The sequence below is a fragment of the Odontesthes bonariensis genome, chromosome 14, assembly GCF_027942865.1.
Source record: "Odontesthes bonariensis isolate fOdoBon6 chromosome 14, fOdoBon6.hap1, whole genome shotgun sequence".
In the NCBI taxonomy this organism is placed as follows: Eukaryota; Metazoa; Chordata; class Actinopteri; order Atheriniformes; family Atherinopsidae; genus Odontesthes; species Odontesthes bonariensis.
In genome coordinates this window covers 35988290-36014729 of record NC_134519.1, presented here as the reverse complement: position 1 = coordinate 36014729, position 26440 = coordinate 35988290, and the positions used below count along the sequence as shown (strand labels likewise).

At 42.7% G+C, this 26440-nt stretch overlaps 1 protein-coding gene across 4 annotated transcripts in view; it reads right to left on the bottom strand.

The window, feature by feature from the left end:
- Positions 1-20575, bottom strand: part of coa1 (cytochrome C oxidase assembly factor 1) — a 35334-nt gene extending 14759 nt beyond the window's left edge. Inside the window, exons 1-3 of one of the 4 annotated variants that reach the window (XM_075484191.1) lie at positions 20477-20575; positions 6269-6318; positions 5986-6093 (exon numbers count right to left, since the gene is read on the bottom strand). In XM_075484191.1, coding sequence (XP_075340306.1) covers positions 5986-6079 — 94 coding nt within the window. In that variant the 5' untranslated portion in view covers positions 6080-6093; positions 6269-6318; positions 20477-20575. Of the gene's footprint in view, positions 1-5985; positions 6094-6268; positions 6319-19728; positions 19749-20476 lie in introns of those variants that run through there. The other 3 variants (XM_075484193.1, XM_075484192.1, XM_075484194.1) reach the window with 3 other exon arrangements.
- Positions 20576-26440: the final 5865 nt, after the last annotated feature.

The window sequence follows — 26440 nt, the reverse complement described above, 5'->3', positions numbered from 1 at the left end:
GTAACATGTCATTTACATGTAAGGTAACATGTCATTTACAGGTAACATGTGATTTACATGTAACATGTGATTTACATGTAAGGTAACACGTCATTTACAGGTAACATGTGATTTACATGTAACATGCCATCTACAGGTAACATGCCATTTACAGGTAACATGTGATTTACATGTAACATGCCATCTACAGGTAACATGCCATTTACAGGTAACATGTCATTTACAGCTAACATGTCATTTACAGGTAACATGTCATTTAGGCCCAATCCCATTTCACCCCTTGGCCCTACCCCTTACCCCTTCCCCTCCGTTTTGCGCGTTCACGTGTAGGGGTAGGGGTATCCCAAATCACATTAAGGCCAAGGGGGAGGGCTGAAACGGAGGGGTTCGGCCAGGCAGACTACGTTCGAAGGGGTATGATATATTTCATATATTATACAACGCGACTACCGGGAGAAGGCAAGTCTTTTTAAAAATGGCGGAAGCAAAGAGAGCACCACACAAATGTAAGTAGCTCTATTTTTTTGGGCATAATTTAACTGTTTTAACTGTTTTAGGTTGTGATAACTGGTGTATTGTGTGAGCTTAACATGGTGGCAATGTGCAGTTGTTTTCTGTTATAAACGCACATGGGAAAAGTCGCTATTACTATGGAGTAATCGGTCAATGCATGTGAAGGTGCTGCGACAGTCGTAAAACAACAAACTTGTCGTTTTTGAAATTGTAACGAGTATTTACAAGCAATGTAGTTGGTTAACCATAGAGAAGTTCCCTTTGAGCGTCATTTCGCTACCTATTATCACAAGTATTCATATAAGTGACTGTGATTCACAGGGACTCAAGCTCAAACAAAGAGCCTGATCCAGTTTCGCGTCGAAAACCAAACCCGTTTTCTAAAATCCAAAGCCTCGGCCAAACAACAGTGAGTGAGTAATTTATTTTAGGTCAAAGGTCGCTCACAATGGTTTGTTTTAGTGCATTTAAGGCGTTAACTGACGTTATCCCTTGTATTTACAACACAGGAAGCTGATAAAGGAGCTGGGGTTGCTGGGGAAGGTGTCCTCCCAGCAGGTCTCCAAAAAAATGGGAGAATCTCAAAAAGAAGTACAAGGTAAACAGGAAGTAATGTCCTTTAAGTAGATGAATACTATGTCCTCTTGAAATATCGTCAGTGAGCAATGAAATGCATTTATAATTGCCATTGAGTTTTAATTGTTTTGCTTCCTGCAGCAGCTGAGAACTCTCTCCACTGGGGGTGGGACTGAAGGCCAGGAGACCGCCACGACGTGGCAATATTATGAGGACATGCACGAGGTGCTGGGAGGAAGAGCAGCAATGGACCCTCCGCTCTTGGTGGAAGCATGTGCAGAGGAGGATGTATGCTTGTATGCTTTGGTAAACATACTGCCATGTATTATTTATGTATCTATTGGTCTTTAAGAATGAATGTGCATGGTATGTTTTTTAAAAATACATACATGTATTGCCACCACTACCTAATTCTGTAACACCTTTTTTGTCAATGGATGAAAGTGCATGCTATAATGTCATGTTGTGTCTTGTTCCCCCAGAACGATGCTGAGCCCAGCACCTCCGATGCGCCATGCACCTTCGCCATCCCTGCTGCGGTCACCTCACCATGCTCTCGTTCTCCACCATCCCCATCCCCATCCCCAAAAAGGAGCAGGAAGTCCAATCCTATAATGGATTACCTGCTCCAGGAGAGCCAGAAGGAGGAGAAGCGCCACGAAGAGACGGAGCAGAAAACGGAGCGCTTTTTAGCTCTGTTTGAGCGCATGATTGACAAACTGTAAGGTGAGTTGATGCGCCATGCACCTATTGTACACACAGCCACCACTACACTACACCACTACATTCTAAAACACCTTTTTTTATTTTTTACTTTTTACAATGGATGAAAGTGCATGCTATAATGTCATGTCGTATCTTGTTCCCCCAGAACATCACTGAGCCCAGCACCTCCGATGTGCCATGCACCTTCGCTGTTCCTGCTCCGGTCACCCCCCCATCTTGTTCTCCCCACCATCTCGTTCTCAATGATTGCACTGTTGCCCGTTTATATTCATATTGTTATTTTATTGCACTGTTGTCTTTTTATGTTCATTTAATTTCTGTTTATAATCATATTGTCCATATTTGCACCACCAGACACTTTAAGCTGTTATTTGCACTATTCCTAATAAAAGAAATTAAGGACAAAAGGTTTGTGAGCATGATTATCACATCAACATCATATGAACGACTGGAACGGATATTGGTATGAAGAGATTTATTATACAAGGGATAACAAAAAAATTGGGGTACATTCTCAAACAAAAAAAATAACATCTTAACAATTCATTTTAAACAAGTCTTCAGTGTTTCAGCATTTAAAGTCACAAAAAATATATACATCGCACAGCTCAAGGCCCAGGCCCAGCATGAAAAATAAAACTAATTGTAAAAAAAGCCAGCATTAAAAAAGCCACCAAAAACTATATGCATTGCACATCTTACTGTGACACCAGGGCTGCCAATCTGTCCCGCATTGCATTTCCACTCGCCTCATTAACTGCTAGGGCCTCTCGGGGAGGTTGGGGATCCAGGTTGTCCTCTGCCACATCCTCATCTGGCTCAAGCAGGTCCCCATTGTCCAGACACGCATTGTGGAGAAAGGCAAAGGATGCAATAACCTGAGGAGCAAACACTGGCCTCACTTCCAGTGCCTTTAAAAGGGTACACTGCCACCTGGTCTTCATTACCCCAAAGGCTCGCTCAATTATACTACGACCCTTGGCATGGTAGTAGTTGTAGCGCCCCTGTATTGGTCCATTGACTGGTTCCTTGTACAGAGGCATGAGGCTGATGGGTGTGTCTAGACATGGGTAGCCACCATCCCCAAGGAGAACGTAGCCTGGTGGAGGGTACCGCCTCGCCTTGTAGCAGGTGCTGTTTTTCATGAACGGAACCCGGGTAACCAACAAAGATGTCCAGGAATCTTCCAGTGGAATCACAAATTGCCTACATGTTGATTGAATAAAAGCCTTTGTGGTTCAGATAGTCAATTCGGTGCCGTGTTGGTGGCTTGATTCTAATGTGGCTACCGTCTATTGCACCCACAACATTTCTGAATGCAGGGCTCCCAGATAGCTGGACAAATCCTTGGCCAACTGCATCCAGCTCTCCAGCCTGGGGGAATGCAATGGCACGCCGTGGGTTTTGTCATATGTAATTCGCCACTTTGTGAACGACTCGGTGCACCGTGGATTTGGGAACGTTAAACACACGAGCCACCACGATGTAAGAGAGTCCATGTGCCAACCAGTATATATAGATCAGGACCTCCAGTTGCCTGCCCCAACCATGGTCCTGCTCTCTCTGTAGTAGCCTTTGGACAGCGTTTACGGCTCTTCTGCTGAGGCGAAAGTCCTGCTTTAAGTCCGCCTCAACATTGAACCACAACCTTAGAACAGGCATGTTGTGGTCCAATCGGCAATAATTTGTAGGATGACCCGTCTGCTGGAAAGAAAAAAATGGAAAGATCAGGCTTTCATCCTCCCAAACCAACACATTGATAGCACACACAATGCAGTGCATTTATTTATGTCATCAAATCTGAACCTGGTACAAAGAAAACCGCTTCAAAAACGCATGAGCTGCATGTTTATCCCAAACGGAACGAGGCGAGTAACAAAGGCTGAACGTTAGCTTATGCTTTCAGCTAGGTTAGCCAGGTTAGGATACTACTCCAGTCAATAAATCAGCAAATCCAACGAGACAAGCAAATTGTTTCTATATTACACGATATCACAAATGTACAGTTAGAAGCACTTTCAAATACACACACACACGTTATCATATTCACACGCCGGCTCTGGAAGCTACCAAAAAGACGCCATTTATGCGGGCTGGACGTGAAAAAGTGCTCACTCACACGCGTTATTTGCATTAATTTCTCATTCTACATACCGTAACAAGATCCAGCAATGCTCCCAGATGTCGAAGACGCCTTCGCCTGATGGCACTCCGTCGATTCGACGCAGATATTTCTAAAAATATACGAATAGCGCAGGAGAGCGCCAACACCACAGCAGCAGGCATGTTTGTTTATTTCTGGCTAAAGCTGTCGCTTTTGGTTACGTAACAACTGACGGCGCGGACTTATGATGTACGTGAGTGTGAAGGGCTGTCCCAATTCATAGGGGTTAGTTTCAAGCCCTACGCCTTAGCCCTACGATTGAAGCGGCGAGGTGTAGGGCTAAGGGGTAGGGGTAGAAAAATAGAAATGGGATTGGGCCTTACATGTAACATGTCATTTACAGGTAACACACCTTGTTAAGTGTGCGATTCAGAAAAAGCCAAGCAAAAGAAGAATACAGAAATTGTAAAAGCAAATGCTCTTGACAAATAACAGAAATGGCAAAGAGAATGCATACATTTCTTCAGTATTCATTTATTTTTCCATTTTTTGGAGGCCCTCCTATCATTCTATAGAAGTTAAATGTGACAATCTAGAGACAATCATTTGTGCTCTTTTTGGTACATACAGGTAATAACTTCAAATTCAATCCAAATTTAAAAATACTTTAATCATAAATATTTGTCCCCAAAGGCCTTTTACACAACTAAAATCAAATACTCATATACTATTTCGATACAAAAAAAATTACATTAAGCTTAAAAAATACAAATAAGATGTAAGGATTACAATACTAATATAAAGGTGCAAACAATGCACAGATGCAGACAGGTATACATATTGATCTTCACCATTCACACTGCAGCTGTGATGTGCCTTTCACACCTCGCAATATCATACACTATGGATGATTTGCTCACAAGCAGACAGCTCAGACCATATCAGTTCACACCTGGCATTAGAACACATTTTCACATGCATCTTGAGTGACCAGTGATATGAGGGAGGCCATGGCACAGCTGTTAAATATCATCCAGAATGCTGGTGGTTCGCTCTTTCCTCTGAGCTACAGCCATCCCATTCGGGGCAACGAGAGAGCTACAGCTGTCCCATTCATAGCAATGAGAGAGCTACAGCCATCCCATTGAGGGCAATGAGAGTCCTCAGTATCCCAAAGAGAATTTGACATGTGGAGGGTGGGGATTGAAATACCAACTTTCTGATTGGAGTAAGATCACTTTAGAAACAAAGAGCACTTTAATCACCTGAGCCATTGCTGCCACATTAAAGGATTTAAGTCATTTAAGGACTTAGGAACACTAATTATGCCCATACCCAAAATTACTGGTTTGGTTATGGAATAATTTAGGAATGATGAGTAAGAGTAAAGGCTGAGTTATACTTCTTTTAACTGCCCTTGCGCTTGCGTCTTGCGCGTATGTTAATGGCTCGAGACGTTTATACTTCATTTAGCTTTGCCGGCGCTTGCGTGTGCTGCATGGCGATTCACCGCCAGGAGAGTACGTGGAGTAGCGGGTTTTTTCAATGACAAGCCTACTATGATGAAAGGAAATTCACCGCCAGGACCTCTTCGAGTGATTCATGCTTCTTCTTCTTGTAAATAGCCGGTATTTTGTCAGATTTTCAACACCTTGGGGGTCTAAACGACTACTTTCTCGCCTGAAAATGTTTCAAATGTTGCTAAAGTTATATATTTACAGAGTTTATAGCTTAAGGGAAATCAGCTTTTCAGGCTGGCTGATTTCGGCTCGGGCAGGAGTGAAGTGCACTGTGTGTAAACGCTCTGCATGCTGTCTGATCGATGAGTATGTCGTTTTCAAGTAGTAGGCTTGCGTCTTTTCTTGCGTGAAGTTTAGAAAATTGAGGTGACACACGCAAGCTCGCAATGGGGGGCTTGCAACCGCGCAAGGGCTTGCGTTTCTTCTTGCGTCTTGCTTTGCGTCTTGCGTTACCGACTATAAACCAGGCTTAAGCAATGCACGTTGTTAATGAACAAAACGTCTGCTGACCACACACACACACACACACGGAGTATTTGTACTCACTCTGCAGCAGAAAATACATGGTGCCAACCCCCCCACCGGTCAGCACAGTAGTGAAGATGGTGAGCTTTTGCAGCTGACTTGTAGAAACCCTCATTGTCCTGTTGGTCCCTACAAAGAGTGACAATGGTCTGTTTAGTGTGTTGGAAACCATGAGTGAAAGCATTAAAGTGTACACATTCTTTTTTTTTTTGTGATCAAATTTTTATTGTATTTTGTGTCAAACAAAAAAAAAAACAAATACACAACACATGAAACGACAATGGACGACAATCAAGATCCATACCAGCACATACACACACACACAGGTCTCCTTCCCAGCTCACTCACCCGGTCCTAATAGAAAACACAAAGAAAAAAGTTTATCAAAAAGAAGAAAAAAAAAAAAATAATTGATGTGTAGATGCAAGAAGTAGAAGAGGATAAGAAAGTGAAAAAGAAAGCAACAGGACATCATCCCAGGCCATCAATCCAATAATCTATCAATAAAAGATGACCACAAGTTAATATTCTTGCTCTGAGCACCGTGCATACTGGCCACAGATTTCTCAAGTTTAGCCAGATCTATGACTGTATTAATCCATTGTTGTTGTGACAAAGCATGGGGAGTTTTCCATTTTTGTGCGATTATTTTTTTAGCGGCAGTTAGGGCTACCAAACACCAGCGTTGATGCATCAAGTAAAGGTCTAGCTCAGGAAAATCGTTCAGTAGCAAAATCCTTGGAGAGCAAGGGATGGTACTGTCAAGAATAGAGGAGATCTTTTTAGAAACCATTTCCCAAAATGTTTTTACCCCAGGGCAGTCCCAGACCATATGTAGAAATGTTCCTGTAGCTCCTAAGGAGCATAGCTCGCATGTCGGTGATGATTTCCTTTTCATGTAAAATAATTTAAGAGGAGTAGTATAAAGTCTGTGAATAAAGTTATAATGAATCATCTGATGGTTAGGGTTATGTGATGATAAAACTATCTTTGGCCATACTGTTGTCCAGTTGATTGTGGAAGGTGCAATTGAAAGATCATGGCTCCAAAGTGTATCAACTTGTATAGGCTTTTCCACACATTTGACAATGTGAGTATAGAGATTGGAAACCAAACCTTTGGTGGATAAACAAATCTTTTTTATTGGGTGACACTCCAGTTTTTCTCCCCAGGGGACCCCGTATGCACGAAGAGCACTACGGATTTGTAGGTAAAAGAAAAAAGAAGTACCAGGTAAATTGTAGTGGGATTTTAAGTCTTGAAATGATCTTAATGTATTATTGGATGTAATGTCGGAGAGGGTATTAATCCCTTTATCACTCCACTGAGGAAAAGAAATTGGGTGTTTCCCCAAATAGAGATCAAAGTTATTGAATAAAGGGAGGTGAGAGTGATATTTCAGGTGGGTTTTGGAATAACATTCTACAATTCTCCAGGTGGCAACAAGGTGTGAGACAAGGGAGCCAAACTTGGATTTACACATTTTAAGAGGAATATTGGAATGGATTAAATCCTCAAGCCTATGTGGTTTGACCAAGTTTTCCTCCAAAGGTCGCCAGGCCACTTGTGCTCCCGTATTAAACCAGGTGCTGAGAGGTCGAAGAGTTGAAGCCCAGAAATAGTGCTCAAAGTTTGGGACCCCAAGGCCACCAGAGACTTTCTGTCTTTGCAATGTAGACATTTTAATCCTTGGGCGCTTTCCTTTCCACACATAATTACACAGCAGTCTATGTCATTTCTCCCAATGATCAGGAGGGGGAGCCAAGGGTAACATGGTACTGCAGAAATTAACTCGTGGAAGGATATTCATCTTAATAATTGAAACTTGTGCGCTAAATGTGTTGGAAATGGACATCCATCTCGCTAGATCATTTTCCACCTGCTTAAGTGTCTTATTATAGTTAAATGCCAAGGTAGTTTGTAATAAAGAAAAAATGGATAATCCCAAGTATTTAAATTGGTTAACCACAGGCACATTGGTTGGTAGCGATACTTGCTTCGTAATATTGTTCAGAGGTAGTAAAGCCGATTTAGACCAGTTAATCGTGTAACCTGATATATCAGAGAAAGAATTAAATAACGATAATACATGTGGAGTAGATTTAGTTACATCCCCCAAGTATAATAAAATATCATCACAGTAGAGAGAAATTAAATGGTCCGTTCCATGTACAGTAATAGGAGTGCGTGATGATTGACGCACCTTCTGTGCCAAGGGTTCAAGTGATAATACAAACAAAAGCGGAGAAACAACACAATTGACACCAAAACCCATATGGCGAAGGACAGCCCATAAATAATGCCATTCCAAAACGTTGAATGCTTTTTTTGCGTCTAGTGATAACACAGCATAAGAAGATTTGGCCACGGCAGATTGCTCAAGTATATGCAATAATCTGCGAACGTTGTCAGCGGATAACCGCGATTATACAAAACCTGTTTGATCGGGATGTATAAGTTTGTTCATAAGTGGCTCCAATCTTAGAGCAAGTATTTTGGCGAACAATTTAATATCGGTGTTCAGAAGAGATAATGGACGGTAGTTTGCGCAGTCGTTTGGATCTTTACCCTTTTTATGCAATAATGTAATCGTGGCGGTGTTCACATCCCTTGAAAAGGATCCACTTGAAATCGCATGGTTTATCATGTTTAACAATAAAGGGCCAAGTTGAGACCAGAATTTCAAGTACAGTTCATGTGGAATCCCATCAAAGCCCGGCGATTTACCTTTATTAAGACTGTGTAAGGCCGACTCTAGTTCGGACAGGATAATTGGCGCATCAAGAGAAGAAGCCTCATGAGGTAACACTTTGGTAAGATTTAGGTCTTTAACAAATACTTCAAATTTCATAGGGTCATAGGGAACCTCAGAACGGTATAGATTAGAGTAGAATGTACGAAACATTTGGTTAATTAGTTTCGGGTCTGTTACCAAAGTTCCGTCAGGTGCCTTTATGGATGGTATGTGCGCAAAGCTTTCGCAGAAGCGCAGGCTTACGGCTAATGACCGGCTAGGGCGAGCTCCTTCAAAATAATGGTTTTGTCGTGTGCGATGAATAAGGAAATCAGCCCGTTGTCTATACAGCGAGTCAAGCTCATCTTTAACCTTTTTACGTTGTGATGTTAAATCTACAGAGACAGTATTATGCATAGCGTATTCCAGTTGTTTCAGATCGCGCTCCAATTCAAAGACTCTGCGCCGACGGATCTTATTTAAATGAGAGGAAAACGATATGCAGTTGCTCCGAATGTATCCCTTCACCGAGTCCCATAATACACGAACGTCTTCCACAGAGTGCTCGTTAAAATGTAAAAATTCGACCAGACCTGTTTCAAGCTGATTCACAAAGTTCTCTTCGTGTAACAAAGAAGTATTAAAGCGCCAGCGTGGGGCACGGTCCCGAGACGTCGAAATGTTACCTCGACAGATGACCGCTTTATGGTCAGAGAAAGCCAAGGAGAGCATATCAGTACTCACGTTATCAAGAAAACTGTTAGATATAAAGATAAAATCTATCCTTGAAAATGACTGGTGTCTTGCAGAATAAAACGAGAAGTCACGTTTATTGTTATTGGTAGTACGCCATATATCCATTAATGCAAAATCTTGAGCCCATTTCCTTAATGCACCCGACGCTAGCTTCTGATCACTGCCCTCTGTAATAGCCGTCCTATCTAAGGAATGGTCCCAAACTGCATTAAAATCTGCTCCAACTATTAATCGGTAGTCAGATAGGTCATGCATTATATTGGACAAGCGCGCATTAAAGTCAACATCAAAAGTATTGGGCGCGTATACAGACAAAAAGGCTATTTTCTTATTTTCTATAATGGTCTTCATAAATGTGATTCTGCCATCCGAGTCATTACCCACATCTATGTTGGTGAACTGAAAGTTTCGTCGAACAAGGATTAATACACCTTTAGTTTTATTAAGAGCAGAAGCACTTGCCTTTACACAATAATGGTTGTTTTGTAATTTGTGGACATCATTTATTAGCAGGTGGGATTCGCTAACCAAGGCTATATCCACCTTCTTTCTCTTCAATGTATCCAAAAAACTTGTGCGCTTCTGTGGCAAATTAAGGCCACGCGCATTAAAAGAAAGCACAGTAAGTTTTGTCATTCACATCGTTTGTGGAAAAAAAAAGGGTGAGCTGTAAATAGTAAAGCGTACAGTAAACAAAAAAAACCAGGAGAGCAAGACCTGAGCAAGAGCAAGACCTGTAATTCCCAACCCATGTATCCAAACACACAAGCACACGCACACACAAACCAGACACACACGCACGACCGCACACACATGCTCAACCACACGCACACACCCACGCACGGCAGCAAGCAAAGCCGCCCCCCCCCCCCACACACACACACACACCCGCTACACACTGGACAAAACAAACAAAAAATAACAAATAACACAAAACCCTACAGTACATGGGTGTTACTAATGTACCCATGTTTCCCCAACCCACCAAACTAATAGAGGGCAAGTCCGCAGAAAAACCCCAAGAGGGAGAAAAAAAAAAGTCCAATAAGTAAGACCTTATCTTCGAGACTAAAGGAGGTAGAAAAAAAAAAAAAAAAAAGGGGAACACGTCAGTCCATAATCTCCCAGATCCAAACTCAGTTAATTGCATCTCCGCAAGTAGGGACTTCATATTCATCATTGTAGCGTGATTAGACAAATAATTATCCTTGGGTCAATAAACAGTGCAGTCAATATTAAGTCTAAAATGTCCAGGTTGAGATGAAAATAAATTAGGAATGTTATAGGTATAAGTGAACATAGATTACCATAAGCATAGGTTGCCAAAATAAACATAGTCCTAAATATTATTGCATGGATTGCCATAATAAAATAAGCAAAGATAACCCTATGAAATAGGCCTATGAGGTCTCAAATTACATCCCGATTCACAACAGCAAATAGGCCAACACTGCAATCTGATATGTCCAGAAGAAATCCAGAGTAGGATATGCCAAATAAACTATTCCCAGATGATCACGCAGTAGGCAGGGGCAAGACAAAAAAAAAAAAAAGGTGGCATATTATGCAGTCTCGGATAACAAAATCATGTAGCAAGAAAGAGAGAAATCATCAGAAGGTTAGCCACCACAAAAATAAGGCCGAGAAAAAATATAGGCCTATTGGAAAAATAGTGTCACTTTCCACTTGCCACTTACCCCCCTCCCAGAGTGCAGTGATCAGCGCTGGTTAGCTACTTTGTCTTCAGATCAGGGAATGTCTGTTTCAATGTATCTTTAGCCACCACTACATTCTGGAACTTCAGAGGTTGTTCGTCAATCCAAACAAGAAGAATGCCTGGGTCGCGGATCCTGGTCTTGATGTTTCTCTCATGAAGTTGCTCCCGCAATGGCCAGTATTGATCCCGAAGTTTCCTCCTATGCGTCGAGATATCCTCCGAAATCCGTAATGTCACGTCAGGGAGGTCACTGAGCGTCATTGTTTTGGTCTTCGCTGCCCTCAGAACGGCATCCCTCTTTGGAAGATGACACAGTTTAAAGATCACTGTGCGGGGCCTAGGATTCTCCTCGTCCAGTGGACCAATTCTGTGAGCAATTTCAATGTCTTGCTCCTGAAGTGGAATGCCCAGGAGAGTGGACAGGGTCTTCGCCAGGTATGTCTCCATTCTGTGTCCTGCTTCGCTCTTCTCCGGTAGATTCAGCAATCTGAAGCCCCTTTCACACTGCCGAATAACCCGCGTTTAATTCGCGAATTTAGCGTGTCTACTGTTGCGTTCACACTGCCGACCCGGGCTGCCGCGTCAACTCGACTCACCTTTCGACCCGCGTCGGACCCTAGTCTTTTTGCCGAGCCGAGTTTGGTGTGAACGCAATCGACGCGGGTCGGACGTGGGCGTGGCATGATGTGAGGAGTTTAAAAGACAAAATGGACAGCTGATTCAGAACAACAGCGACAGGTGAGGACAAGTTTTACTCTGTTTTAGCCTACATCAAGTTGGAGACATTTTTTAATATGGCCAACTGGGGAGACAAGGAGGTCCGCGAGCTCCTCAGCCTCCGAGCAGAGGACGTTATTTACCGCCACATGTCGGGGACGGTGAAAGATGGACCTCTGCTGTAAGGGCTGGCGAGAAAGATGGGAGAGCGCGGTTTCCCACGCACCGTAAAGTAACATCTCCATGAACTGCATATACAATTGCAAAAACGATATCTCGAGGTGTCCCGCCATCGTTTGTTTGAAAAATTTGATGCAGACAGACAGGTGTATTTAACCCAACCTCCGACGCATGGCTTGTGCCTACGTCATTGTACACGCCCAGCATTTTATGTGTTTCGTGTGACGCTCTGCCACTAGGCAACGCCCCCTGAACTCGGCTTCAGGCGACACGGGTCACCCTGACAAGCCAAGCGTCCACATTGCTCGACGTGGGTCGAAGGTGCAATTTGACCCGCTAAGGTAGCGGGTCGCAGTGTGAAAGGGGCTTGAGATTCCTTCATCGATTTTCAAGATTGTCAATGGCGTTAATAGCTTCTTCAAGTTTATTGCTGAGCTCCTTGATTTTAATCTCTTGAGCAGCTACCTTGTTAGATTGCTCGAGCAGGTTAGCCTCCGTATAGTCGAGCCGCACACCAATCGAATTCACCGAGTCATGTAGTTTGTCCAATTTTTTAGAAACAGAATCAAGTTTGTCCATTTTACTGGTGAGGGTAGCATTTGTTGCCACCAGCTTGTCCAGTGTTGCTTGGATTTTCTCCATCTCAGGTCTGGAACGGGTCTTGGGCGACATACACGTGCAGGTGGAATTGTTTGGATAGTTGTCTATTAAGTCGCCAGTCTTGCAAGAAAGTCCCGAAGAAAGGTCAATGTTCCGAAATCACATGTCTAAATTAACGAGGCACGTAATCCATTTCCTAATGATGATTTCGGAATTAAAGATCAAAAAGTTTTCTCCCTGGGGCCGGACCTACACGTCTCACTCACTGCCGTCCGCCATGACTCTACAAGTACACATTCTTAATTAGAGGTGAAAGATTAATTTACATAGAAAACAGACAGCTGCATTTATCGATTAATAAGAATGTCAACAATTCTCCAACTCTGTTTGCTATGGTTGAAAAACTCACAAATCCTCCTTTTTGAATTTCCCCCATTGGGGGATAAATAAAGTATTTTTCTATTCTAAACAGTCAAACCCAGACCTCCTCTCCACTGAGAAATGCAACGAATTTGCCAACGTTTTTAGCCAAAAAAAAAAATAATCAAAACAATTAGACAAAACATTCAACTAATCTGTGTCTAAAACCTAGAAATAACTCTGACGTTATGTCACAAATTAATATTGTTGATTTAAAAATCCTAGAGGAAACAGTTCGGCATCTGAAATCAACCACTTGCACTCTGGACATAATACCATCTGTTTCATGGCGATGCATCACAACTCGCCATGGATGCGTTTCTTAATTTTAAGGGGACATCAAGATAAGCTTAACCCTGTCGCACACGCTTTTAAGTGTTGAGAGTAAACTGTTCAGAAGTTAAAATGTCAAAATATAAAAACCATCTCTTCCTGTTGTCAGTGTGTGGGTCTGTGGCTTTGGTAGGATGCAAAAAAGATTACACTCTGTAAACCTGGTGCTGCTCAGATGAGATATAAGAGGTTTATAATTACTTTTGTTGTCATCAAGTGATATCGGAATACGCCATTTATTATCTGTCTTCTGCACATTTTAAATAGATCTTGTGCATAATGACAGAGTAATAAGTCCAAGAGTAAAACCTGTGACTTCTTGTAGACAGCAGAGCATCTGAACGGAGTGGAGCGTGCAAAATATAGTTGGCGCGTGGAGCAAGTCTTTATCAAATGTAACTGCTCCGTGCCGCTCCAGCTCTGCTCCCACCACGAGTCTCGGGCATGCACAAATCCACCCTGTGCCTTCAATAATTAACAAAACTGTTAGCCTACACTTCAAAAAATTGTCTGTTGTGTCCCGCAACAAACTAGCACCACGCAGTGTGTCCCCGGATGAACTGCTCTTTCTATAAAATTTGAGCTAGCATTGAGCGATTTCACCGGAGCGGAATATGTTCTCTGTGGAGCAGAACCGAGCGGAGCGTTTTGGTGCGACTTTTTCTGGCGCTTTTCCACTAGCTCGCTTCGGCTCGGCACGCTATTGTGTGTTTCCAATAGCACGCCGTACCTGCAACCGGGACGATTTTCCGTATCACCTCAGCCCTGGTTCCAAGCGGGCCGAAGCGTTACTAAAACGTGACGTCAGCCGACTGCCTTCCACTGATTGAGGCGATGAGTGTCGTCACTGGAAGCGTCATTATGGACAACCCTGAACATCCTCTCCTTGAGACTGTTATCGGAAAACAGAGTCTCTTCAGTCAAAGGCTTCTTCAGTTTGGATGCAAAACAGAACGCTACAGGAAATCATTCCTGCCCACAGCCATCAGCATCTATAATAACTCCTTGATTTAATTGAGTTACATCAACATTTAATTTCCCTCTGGGATAAATAAAGTATTTTTTAATTGAATTGAATTGAATAACGCGGATAATAAAAGCTAGCATTAGCAACTGTTAGCTTGCCTCCAAACGTCGTCTTTTTGAAGCTCGTAACAAAACTCTACGGTACTTTTCAATACTGTTTTGTCTGGCGGCCAGGAGTCTTCTCTGGCTCTCTTCTTTTGCCTTCTGTGCGACAAAAAGCCACAGGGTGAGCAGCAACACGTGTTACGACGACCCCGCCCACGTCGAGGAGGCACGAAGTGTAATGGAAACACAACCAAACCAAGCCGTGGCGAGCTACTGGAAAAGCACCATTCTGGGGAGCAAACACCTATGTGAGCGAGGAGCGGAAATCCTTACCTCTCAGCTCCGGTCACATGCTCTGGTAAACAGTGGGTGGCGCTATGGGGAGGACAAACATTGCGACATAAATCTATATAGAACTGAGTGTGATGATATGTGTAACGTTTAGCACACATTGCATGTAAAATGTGGCAGATATGTCACGTTCCTTTTTCATGGCAAAACATCAAACTTGGGCTGCTCCCCCGCCCAGACCCAATGGTTTATTTACAACCAAGCTTTTCGGAACTTAGTAACTTTTGACCATATGGAACAATTTTCAGGTCTCTAAGTTCTCGTGGGAGGAGTACCACTATCATGTTTGTAAAACACCAAAGTGGCTAACTTCCTGCTGGGTTTGGGACACTGCTCCATCAGGATTTTTTGTCAGTCTAATTGTGTTCTATGCGATTGCCAAGTTTCATGAAAATTCAGGTGCTCCGATTACAGCGCTACCACAGAAAGTGCCGTTGTGGAGTCTTTTTTTGTCCACAAATTCACGAGACCCCAGAAATACATCATTTGATGCATTCCCTTGGGGGTGCATGCAAGATTTAGTGAGTATTTGAGCATGTTCAAGCCCCCCCAAAATAGCAAAAAACACTACAGATACAAGAGGCCTTTGCACCAGCTTCGGTGGTCGGGCCTCATTAAGGATACTGGGGGACTTGGAGGGTCATAAGTGACGGTAACAGCAGAAAATTAGTAGGTCTGCCAGCCTGATCAGAGACCAAGCCTTGTGACAGAACAGAAGTGCTTATGTAAATAACATCTATTCAATGAATTATCAAGATTATTCAGAATGAATGGTGTTTGATGCAGATGTAAACATTGACATGCTGACTGTATGAATGCACCAACATGCCACAGCAATGCTCTGTGCAGATGGATCCTTTAAATCAGAGGAACTGTCAGAGGAATCCAGCTGTTCACTGAACTGTCAAAGGAGTCCAGCTGTTCGCTGAACTGTCAGAGGAATCCAGCTGTTCGCTGAACTGTCAGAGGAATCCAGCTGTTCGCTGAACTGTCAGAGGAATCCAGCTGTTCGCTAAACTGTCAGAGGAATCCAGCTATTCGCTGAACTGTCAGAGGAATCCAGCTGTTCGCTGAACTGTCAGAGGAATCCAGCTGGTCGCTGAACTGTCAGAGGAATCCAGCTGTTCGCTAAACTGTCAGAGGAATCCAGCTGTTCGCTGAACTGTCAGAGGAATCCAGCTGTTCGCTGAACTGTCAGAGGAATCCAGCTGTTCGCTAAACTGTCAGAGGAATCCAGCTGTTCGCTGAACTGTCAGAGGAATCCAGCTGTTCGCTGAACTGTCAGAGGAATCCAGCTGTTCCCTGAACTGTCAGAGGAATCCAGCTGTTCGCTGAACTGTCAGAGGAATCCAGCTGTTTGCTGAACTGTCAGAGGAATCCAGCTGTTCGCTAAACTGTCAGAGGAATCCAGCTGTTCGCTGAACTGTCAGAGGAATCCAGCTGTTCGCTGAACTGTCAGAGGAATCCAGCTGTTCGCTGAACTGTCAGAGGAATCCAGCTGTTCCCTGAACTGTCAGAGGAATCCAGCTGTTCGCTGAACTGTCAGAGGAATCCAGCTGTTCGCTGAACTGTCAGAGGAATCCAGCTGTTCGCTGAACTGTCAGAGGAATCCAGCTGTTCGCTGAACTGTCAGAGGAATCCAGCTGTTCGCTAAACTGTCAGAGGAATCCAGCTGTTCGCTAAACTGTCAGAGGAATCCAGCTGTTCGCTGAACTGTCAGAGGAATCCAGCTGTTCGCTAAACTGTCAGAGGAATCCAGCTGTTCGCTGAACTGTCAAAGGAATCCAGCTGTTCGCTGAACTGTCAGAGGAATCCAGCTGTTCACAGAACTGTCAGAGGAATCCAGCTGTTCACTGAACTGTCAGAGGAATCCAGCTGTTCACTGAACTGTCAGAGGAATCCAGCCCTCATTACAGACCACCAAGAAAATAAAATATATAAAGAAATGAGGGGTTTCTCAACACTTCTGCACAGTGCTGTCAGCAAATACAATTCAGATTACTTTAAACAATTATTTCATCTTAGTTTAAGTGTTCAATGTTGAAGGTAGAACAAGAAAAAAGTTTATAGTCTGGTTGTACATATCACTATATTTTTGGTTTTGCACAAAATTTGACATATACTTATAATATCCACATTTATGCTGCCGTCTCTAAGGCATTGGGCCTCATGCAAGAACATTTTCGTATTTGTATTCTAAATTTCTCTCACTTTTTTCGAACGAAGGTCTGGTACAAACACGCCACGTCAGATTCAACAAACGCTCTTATCTTCGGAAAAAGTGTGTAAACGACCTGCGTAAATGATGAATCCCAATCGTGCGTATCTAAGTTCACGTGCACCAGGATAGTAGATTTGCATACTCCACGCCCTAAATGATACCATATAAGGCTGTGCTTCCTCTCTCCTGTGCCAGGAAGTGTTGAGTCATGAGAATACGGGCTCTGAGACTGAAGTTCTGCTTTCAGAGATCCAGAAAGGAAAATCTGTCATTTTTAGCAGAGTCAGCAGTGGAATTACAGGACCTGCTAAAGCCATGAAATGGGAAGTTATTACGAGTGCTGTTAATACCATGTCACCTGTAATTCGTAATGTCACCGAAATAAAAAAAGAAATGGTTTAATATGAAAATAGCTTAAAAAAAAAAAGAACGTCTCGCCATGGCCAGGCGCTCGATGACTGCAACTAAAGCCGTGCAATCAGCTGTTGCCTCATCATGATGGCACTTTGATGGGGCGGTCCATGAGGGGGGTCTTCTGGCACCACATCTTCTGGTCTGCCTGGGCTGGTTCAGGTAGTAGGAGACCCTCGTTCATGGCAATATTGCGCCATGAACGAGGTATCGAGACACACCCACCTGGCCTTCAGCTCAGTGCGCTCCACGACAGAGGCACGGGTGCTTTGATGCATATATGCGTCTCGTGCTCCAATTATGATTGGCAGTCCAGACACGGGATGAAAGTCCCTCTTAATTTGTACTTGTTGGACAGCGGTGTATGGGAATCTGATGTACCATGGGTGATAAACTGATGAGAGCTTTGATGACCAAGGGGAGCGTACGACTCACAGAGGACTGGGACACCCCCGATCTGTCTCCAATCTCCCTCTGAAAGGTTCCAGTGGCCAAAAATCCAAGGGTGGTGAGGACCTGGACGTGTGGTGGAATTGGGTTTGATCGGCATGTTTTTCTCTGGAGTTGTGGCTCTGCATATTTGCAGCAGCACAGTCCTTGGGAATCTTAATCGCGATGTCAGCCATTCGTCTGTCCCCACACGTTCTCTTCAAGAGCCTGACGTGCTAAGGCATCCAAAAGTAGCAAGTCAGCCGCTGGTTACGCTTCCCATTGACCTCGTTATATACAGATTCAAATGAACCTTCAATTAGTGCATAATTTCAGTCAAACAGAATAATGTCAGCATAATTATCGGGTATAATGTATATGTATTTATGTTTTCTTCAAAGTAATTAAATATACAATCCATTAGTCAAGCAAACTTGATTGAAATAACAGCGGACTATTTTAGGAAACTCCTACGACAGCTCTGGATCACTCGTGAATTCTGTCTGTACCTGAAAGAAAACGTAAAATATGAAAAGATTGGTGAATGCGCAAATTCTCTTAAATCACTCGTACATCCAGTTTAAGACTCTGGTGCTGGCCTACAGGGCAGTGGAAGGAACAGCTCCTTCATACCTCCAGGCTATGGTCAAGCCCTACACCCCCGCCCGACCACTTCGCTCTGCGGCCACCAGGCGCCTGGCTGCCCCGTCACTCAGCGGTCCCTGCGCACGATCGACACGGTCACGGATTTTCTCTGTTCTGGCACCCCGATGGTGGAACGATCTCCCGACTGATATCAGGACAGCTGAGTCGCTGCCCATCTTTCGCTGCAGGCTGAAAACCCACCTCTTCAGGAAACACTACCCTGATCCGCCCTCTTAGGACATCACCTGCTCCGTCCTAGTTCCTTACGCACTTATTGTTTCCTCCACCACTGGGACCCTCTATATTTTCATTACCCCCTACCCGAACCAGAGTTTGAATCCCATTCCTGCTTTTCTTACCTCTTTTATTTCTTCCCCTACCCGAACCAGGGTTTGCATCCCATTCCTGCTTTTCTTACCTCTTTTATTTCTTCCCCTACCCGAACCAGGGTTTGCATCCCCACCCTGTTGTGAATGGTGTGCAGTTGGTGAGAGGCTGAGGTACCTAACTTATCGCACTTACTCTAGCACTAGTTTTGCTCTTAGCTGTTTGGTTTTGAAAGGAAATGCACCTATGATTTCTTGTGACCTGAAGTTCTTTTGCCTACCGATGTTGAACGCACTTATTGTAAGTCGCTTTGGTTAAAAGCGTCTGCAAAATGACCGTAATGTAATGTAATGTAAGAACATATCTGTGCGTACGAACGGTTCTTGCATGAGGCCCATTGTCTTTCAAAGGATGTATTCCTCGAACGAAATTAACCATCATATCATTCTTGCAGATCAAAAACTAAACATATTTTCTCGTTGAGACTTTTTTAAATTTTATTTAGTAATTTATTATTATTATTATTAGTTAGTAGTAGTATTTTTTTTATTAGAATTGGTATTATTATTGTTGTTGTTAATATACAATCATTGTAAATATGAATCATTTTTTGAGCCACTTGACTAATTTGAATTTCCCCCATTGGGGGATGAATAAAGTATTTTTCTATTCTATTCTACCAGGAATTAAAATGAGACGTACTGATACAGTCACCACCAAAGGAAAAATATGACATGATTAATTAACTATAACCGGCAACATGAAATAACGCCGTTGACTTAATTTGTGACAGACCAGTCAGCTAATGCCTCAAAATGCCTTTTGGGTTTTTTTTTAATTTCATCTACTTACCGGAGAAAATACTTCAGAAACACGGAGAATTAATAGGGATCCACGCTCGAGTTGCTAGTGTTTGGAACTATCTGCAGCTCCATGACCCATGTGACTTCCGCATTCTTTCTTTCTGTCTGTGTGGGCGTCGCAGACGTTCTGACAACGTCTAATATCACGTGCTGACACGCTCTTAAATTCAACTCTGTTATTTGCTGCAACTTCTCATGTAAAGTTGCCTAAAAACGTGACTAACTAAAAAAGTAAAAATCAAACACTAACAGAACTGGGACTGAGCATACAGTGACAGTATTATTGAACTTTTGGGTTTTTTTTTTTCTCATCCAATTTAAATTGCCAGCCTTCGTGATGAAGTTAAATTCCATATAGTTTGCTGAAAATATGTTTTTGTAGAAAAGCCTGTTTTCCACAGCGTTTGGACTCATTTGTGTTACGGTCGAACGTTTGTTGCATCGTGTCTTTACAAATAGCTTCAATCAAATTTCCTTAACGTTGTGGCTTTTTTTCTTGAGATGAATTAAGAGTGGATGTTGTGATGTATGTTGCATATATGACTCCGACCAGTAGGGGGAGTCTGTCACCAGTGTTTGTGTATTGAACCTGCTGAGTGTGTTCGTAGAAGAAGAAAAGGAAGTAAAGTGAACAAGTTTGGTTACAGCCGTGTCTCCGTTCATATATTACGTTAACACACAGATGTGAGAAACCTTTTCGAACATCCCACCGAACCCCGGGTCTAAAACAGTCTCACCTTGTACCGTTGGTCATTCAGTCGGCGTCCCGGCTGTGGGACAGAACGTTTCCTAAAAAGAGAGTGGCGACACTCCCATAGACTTTTATAGAAAGAAAGGAATGCGGAAGTCACGTGGGTCACGGAGGCGCCACAGTTCCAAACAAGGGACGCAGCTCCGTTAACCTCAATTGCTCGTCAAGAACAATTACTGGTAAGTTAATACAATAACAGCATTTTAAACGTTTTTTACATTTTTAAGCTTTATCTATCAGAAGTATACTCTTAGACATAGTTATTTTTACATTTGGTTAGCATGAAATGTCGATGTTGATGTTAAAAATGGAATGGATTTAGGGACCTAGCTTAAAGCTTGGTAACGGAGGCTAACGTGAGGTAATTTAAGGTGATCATTTCACTAAAGTCCGTTAACTTTTTATCGTCAGGTGACATTGTGTAAAGTTGTTTTGATTGTTAGGTTTTAAAACATTACCAATATACTATATTTAATACATTTTTGGTATTTCTGACGTATTTTCTCCGGTAAATTGATTAAATTACAACATTTTTGGCATAGTGAGGCATTAGCTGACTGGTCTTTAAAGTGATACTCCGGAGTAGATTCAACCTGGGGTCATTTGAACCGTGACATCCAGCCAAGTAGCCCACCCGCAGTTTTTTCGATTTTGGCTGAACATCAGCTGAGTTACTGAGTTATCCCGAATAGCTTCATACAAGGGTTAATGGATCCTGGTCCGTAGCTCCAAATTTACCACACTAAAATCACATGCCATGACACCAAACTTCTACAGTAGTACAAATATGGTCTGTACTCACCAAACGATGCATTTGGAAGTTTGAAAATAGTCCAGGAGTTTATTATTATCAACACAAGCCTGATAGCTTTTCTGCTGCTAAAGCTGCGTCGACATCACTTCAGGGAGCTGGGAGCTTCAAAGTAAGATGAGGGTTGATCTACTACTGTAGAAGTTTGGTGTCATGGCATGTGATTGTAGTGTGGTAATTTTGGAGATACTGCCAGGATCCATTAACCCTTGTACTAAGCTATTCGGGATAACTCAGTAAAGGCTCTAGCATGAGCTGAGTGAAGCTGACACCCCACCCACGTGAAAAATTCAAGCAAATAGATTGATCGGTTAGTGCTCCGTTTGTGCTGGTTTGTGCCGTTAAAATTTTCGTTTGTGCTGCTTTGGTTTCTGAGATATTAAAGATTATTTTTTAGGTCATCCAAAGGTCACCATCCCCCCATATTACTCCAAAACAAACCAAAGTAGTCTACTTTTTTAGTGCTCCGTTTGTGCAGGTTTGTGCCGTTAAAACTGGCGTTTGTGCTGCTTTCGTCTCCGAGTTACGTTTTACTTTCAGTTGATCACATGATTTCACTATATTGATCAGGAGGCAATGAATTTCATCTGCTGCAGGTTGTAGTCATTCTGTTTGGTTCCAGTAAGTTCTTTTCGCCAATTTAGTCAGTGGGAAGTTGTCGGATATGTTGCTAACGCAGGAGAGAACAGAATTAACACATATAACCCTTGAGTGACATTCAGTGACGGTAATGCACCAATTTCCTTGCCAACCATCAATAAACTAAATAAAAAAATACTGACTCCGTAAAATACATATAACTTCATTATCAGGCTAATGTCACTGTTATTTGCAGAAAGGGATTTTAAAAAACAAACTGGCATACCTTCTATTCTCTCCTGCGTTAGCAACATATCCGACAACTTCCTACTGACTGAATTTTAACGGCACAAACCAGCACAAACGGAGCACTAACCGATCAATCTATTTGCTTGAATTTTTCACGTGGGTGGGGTGTCAGCTTCACTCAGCTGACAACTTCCCACTGACTAAATTGGCGAAAAGAACTTACTGGAACAAAACAGAATGACTACAACCTGCAGCAGATGAAATTCATTGCCTCCTGATCAATATAGTGAAATCATGTGATCAACTGAAAGTAAAACGTAACTCGGAGACGAAAGCAGCTCAAACGCCCGTTTTAACGGCACAAACCTGCACAAACGGAGCACTAAAAAAGTAGACTACTTTGGTTTGTTTTGGAGCAAGATGGGGGGATGGTGACGTCATCGGCTGAAATTATAATTCATAATATCTCAGAGACGAAAGCAGCACAAACGCCAGTTTTAACGGCACAAACCTGCACAAACGGAGCACTAAAAAAGTAGACTACTTTGGTTTGTTTTGGAGTAATATGGGGGGATGGTGACCTTTGGATGACCTAAAAAATAATCTTTAATATCTCAGAAACCAAAGCAGCACAAACGAAAATTTTAACGGCACAAACCAGCACAAACGGAGCACTAACCGATCAATCTATTTGCTTGAATTTTTCACGTGGGTGGGGTGTCAGCTTCACTCAGCTTCTAGCATGGTTGCTGCGTCTGCTCGCGCGAGCGGTGTTGATGACGTCACGAGTTCGTACCCACCATAGGACCCTATATAGTGGCGCCAGAGCTATAGAGTAATACAGAGTTGCGACACGCTTTGAAGTCACCGCTAGGGCTGTCATGTGGTTCATGTGAGCCTCCGGAGTTCCAAACATCACAGCGCTGTCAGTCAGTTTGAACGGGTTTTAGCGGGACGGAGCACAAAAACGATAACTTTAACATTTACGACGCAATTTTCGGTAAATATTGACCCATAATGTGCATTGATCACTTCACCGACGATGTATTTTATCAACGTTTTTCTTTTTTGGAGCGGCAGAGACACATTTATCACCATTTTAAATCGTAGAGGGTACCCCTGCATGCTAGCAGGGGGCAGCTACCTCGTCCTCCTTTATACTGAATCATGCCAGTGGTCCAGCTTACCTTCAGATCTACATCCTTCAACAGAGCCTGATGTTACTGTCTGTTCCCAGGATCTACTCCTGTTGTCCCAAACACTCCATCTGTAGAAGATGTCATTCAGTCTGTCTGTTCTCTCTGGTGTCGGATGGACAATGAGCCCCCCCACCCCCGCGACCCGATCGACGGATTCAGCGGGTATAATGGATGGATGGATGGATTAAAATATGAATTTAACTTTTTTTCTGGTTAAAACCATATTAATGACAAAATAAATGTGTCAGTTGTGAAAAAAAATAAACAAAACAGATTTAAACCAAACATTTTATTATAAAATGTCATCATGGAAAATGTAAAACAAGCCTTATTAAAGAAGTTATTTTACTGCTATTTATACTGTTGGGTAGATTAATCTGCAACAATGAACTGTATTTGATCAAATTCAAGGGTTTGGACATTGTAGAAAAGTTCTGAAGTCCTAATGAGGGTTGATCCATGACAGCAGCGAGCACCACATCTGCTGACCTCCCTGACAACAACAGAGAAATTAATAAATTCATTATCACAGCTGCAAAGTCATGCTGAAAAAAACTTACTTAATTAAAGACCAGTCAGCTAATGCCTCACTATGCCAAAAATGTTGTAATTTATTCAATTTACCGGAGAAAATACGTCAGAAATACCAAAAATGTATTAAATGTATTATTACTATAGGCCTATATAGTATTTTGGTAATGTTTTAAAACCTAACAATCAAAACAACTTTACACAATGTCACCTGACAATAAAAAGTTAACGGACTTTAGTGAAATGATCACCTTAATTACCTCATGTTAGCCTCCGTTACCAAGCTTTAAGCTAGGCCCCTAAATCCATTCCATTTTTAACATCAACATCGACATTTCATGCTAACCAAATGTAAAAATAACGATGTCTAAGAGTATACTTCTGATAGATAATGCTTAAAAATGTAAAAAAACGTTTAAAATGCTGTTATTGTATTAACTTACCAGTAATTGTTCTTGACGAGCAATTGAGGTTAACGGAGCTGCGTCCCTTGTTTGGAACTGTGGCGCCTCCGTGACCCACGTGACTTCCGTATTCCTTTCTTTCTATAAAAGTCTATGGGAGTGTCGCCACTCTCTTTTTACACCACTCTGGCATGGAGGTACTAGCAGCATTTCTGTTGTTGAGAGCTATACTCGCTTGTGTGATTTTGAAAATTACAGTCATACAATGTATTGAACAACAAAGACATTTTTCACGGCTTTAGCAGTTTTATAGTCCAGCGCAACGTGTAAAAGTAGCTCAGTCTCGCTATCAGTCCACACACATGAGCCTGGCGCCATATTTTCTTCTTGAAAAGGATCTAGAAGTTCTTCCTGTCAGCGGTTCTCTATTAGGCTTCTGATTGGCTTGTGTGGAATTCTCATTGTTCTAACACTGCCACCGTCAGGCTTGGCGTAATTTAACAGCTCTTGATAGCGTCTTTATGCGGATCAATGTAGACGTGGTTTTTTTTTTAAAACGGGGCTGTGTGCACCTAGTTTTTTTTGCAAACGAAGGTTAGAAAATATGCGTTTATCAAAATACCCGGGTATGTGTAAACAGCACCTCAGTGCTGTGGTGCTGTCTAAAACCTGACTGGAAGGTGTCATAGCAGTTATTTTTGTGTTAAAAAGTAATTAAGCTGTTGAAAAACCACTTTTTCAATGATCTTACATAAAAATGGGAGATTTGAGATAGGCCTGTAGTTATTCATTTGTGTCTTGTCAAGATTGTCCTTTTTCAGCAGGTTTGATTCCAGCTGTTTTTAGTGGCTCTGGAAACACACCTGACATTAAAGACAAGTTCACGATCAGTAACAGGTCTGACTCCAAAATCTTTGAGACCCTTTTGAAAAAAGCTGTTGGGATGATGTCTAAGCAGCAAGAGGAGGAGTTCAGCTGACGTAAGATGTCCTCCAGGTCTTTGCTGTTAATGGGTTGGAACTGTGTCATGGTGTTTAAACGGGTTTTCGGTGGAGACGGTACATATGCTGAACCTGCTGCTGATGGACCAACTGCTTTTCTAATATTTTGGATTTTGTCTGTGAAGAATTTGGCAAAGTCATGGCAGGCCATGGTGGAATGAAGTTCAGTTGCCACTAACACAGGAGGGTTTGTTAGCCTGTCAACTGTAGCCAATAAAGCCTGATTTATACTCGGAAACCAGGTCGTCTGCGTGTGTGTCGCAGTTAACGCAGACATGCCCCCCCCCCCCCCCTACGCAGACACTCTGGTGCACCTCCTCAAAATTGTAACTCACCGCAGACAGTGCCGCAGACATCGCCGCAGGGAGGAGAGAAAGGAGGCCTCTGATTGGTCAACTCTACATCCGCTCTACACTATGCGTATTTCCGGTTTGCTAACCGGCTAATGGTGACACTAACCGTGACGATTCTTTCGCCTCTCTGCCAGCTCCAGTAGTAGCAATATTTCTTCTATTTCTAGATCGATCAGCTGCATCTCAATCAAAGTGCGCATTCGTCCAGTCGCCATTGTTGTTGAATGACCTCCGTAACCGTAACACCCACAATCCTAGCTTGTTCGTGATTGTCCCTCTTGCGTTGTGGCGTGGGATTAACATAGCGCAGACAGCACTTCAAGGCATAAATCAAAAATAACTGCGTCGTGTCTGCGACAAGCTCACTGCGACACACTGCTGCGAAGTATACACGAGCCTTAAGGCCCGAGCATTAGGACTGTGTTTGGTGATGATGTCAGAGAAGTAGGACTTTCTTGCATTCCTCAGTTGTAAATTATAAGAGTGAAGTTTCTCTTTATAGATGTTATAATGAACCTGGAGATTTGTTTTTCTCCATCTGCGCTCAGCTTTCCGACACTCTCTTGTCCCATTTTTCACCAGTGTGGAATTTGGCCATGGGGAATTCTTCTTTCCAGAGATAACCTTCACCTTAATGGGAGCAATAGCATCCATAACATTTAACATTTTAGCATTGAAGCTACTGACAAGCTCATTGACTGAAGCCCTGGACAGGGCAGGTGTTAAAGAGAAGACCTGCTTAAAGATCTCACTGTTTTCAGTTAGACACCGTTTAGAGATCACTGCTGCTGAGACATTTGTGTGCAGTGAAATCGTACTGTCA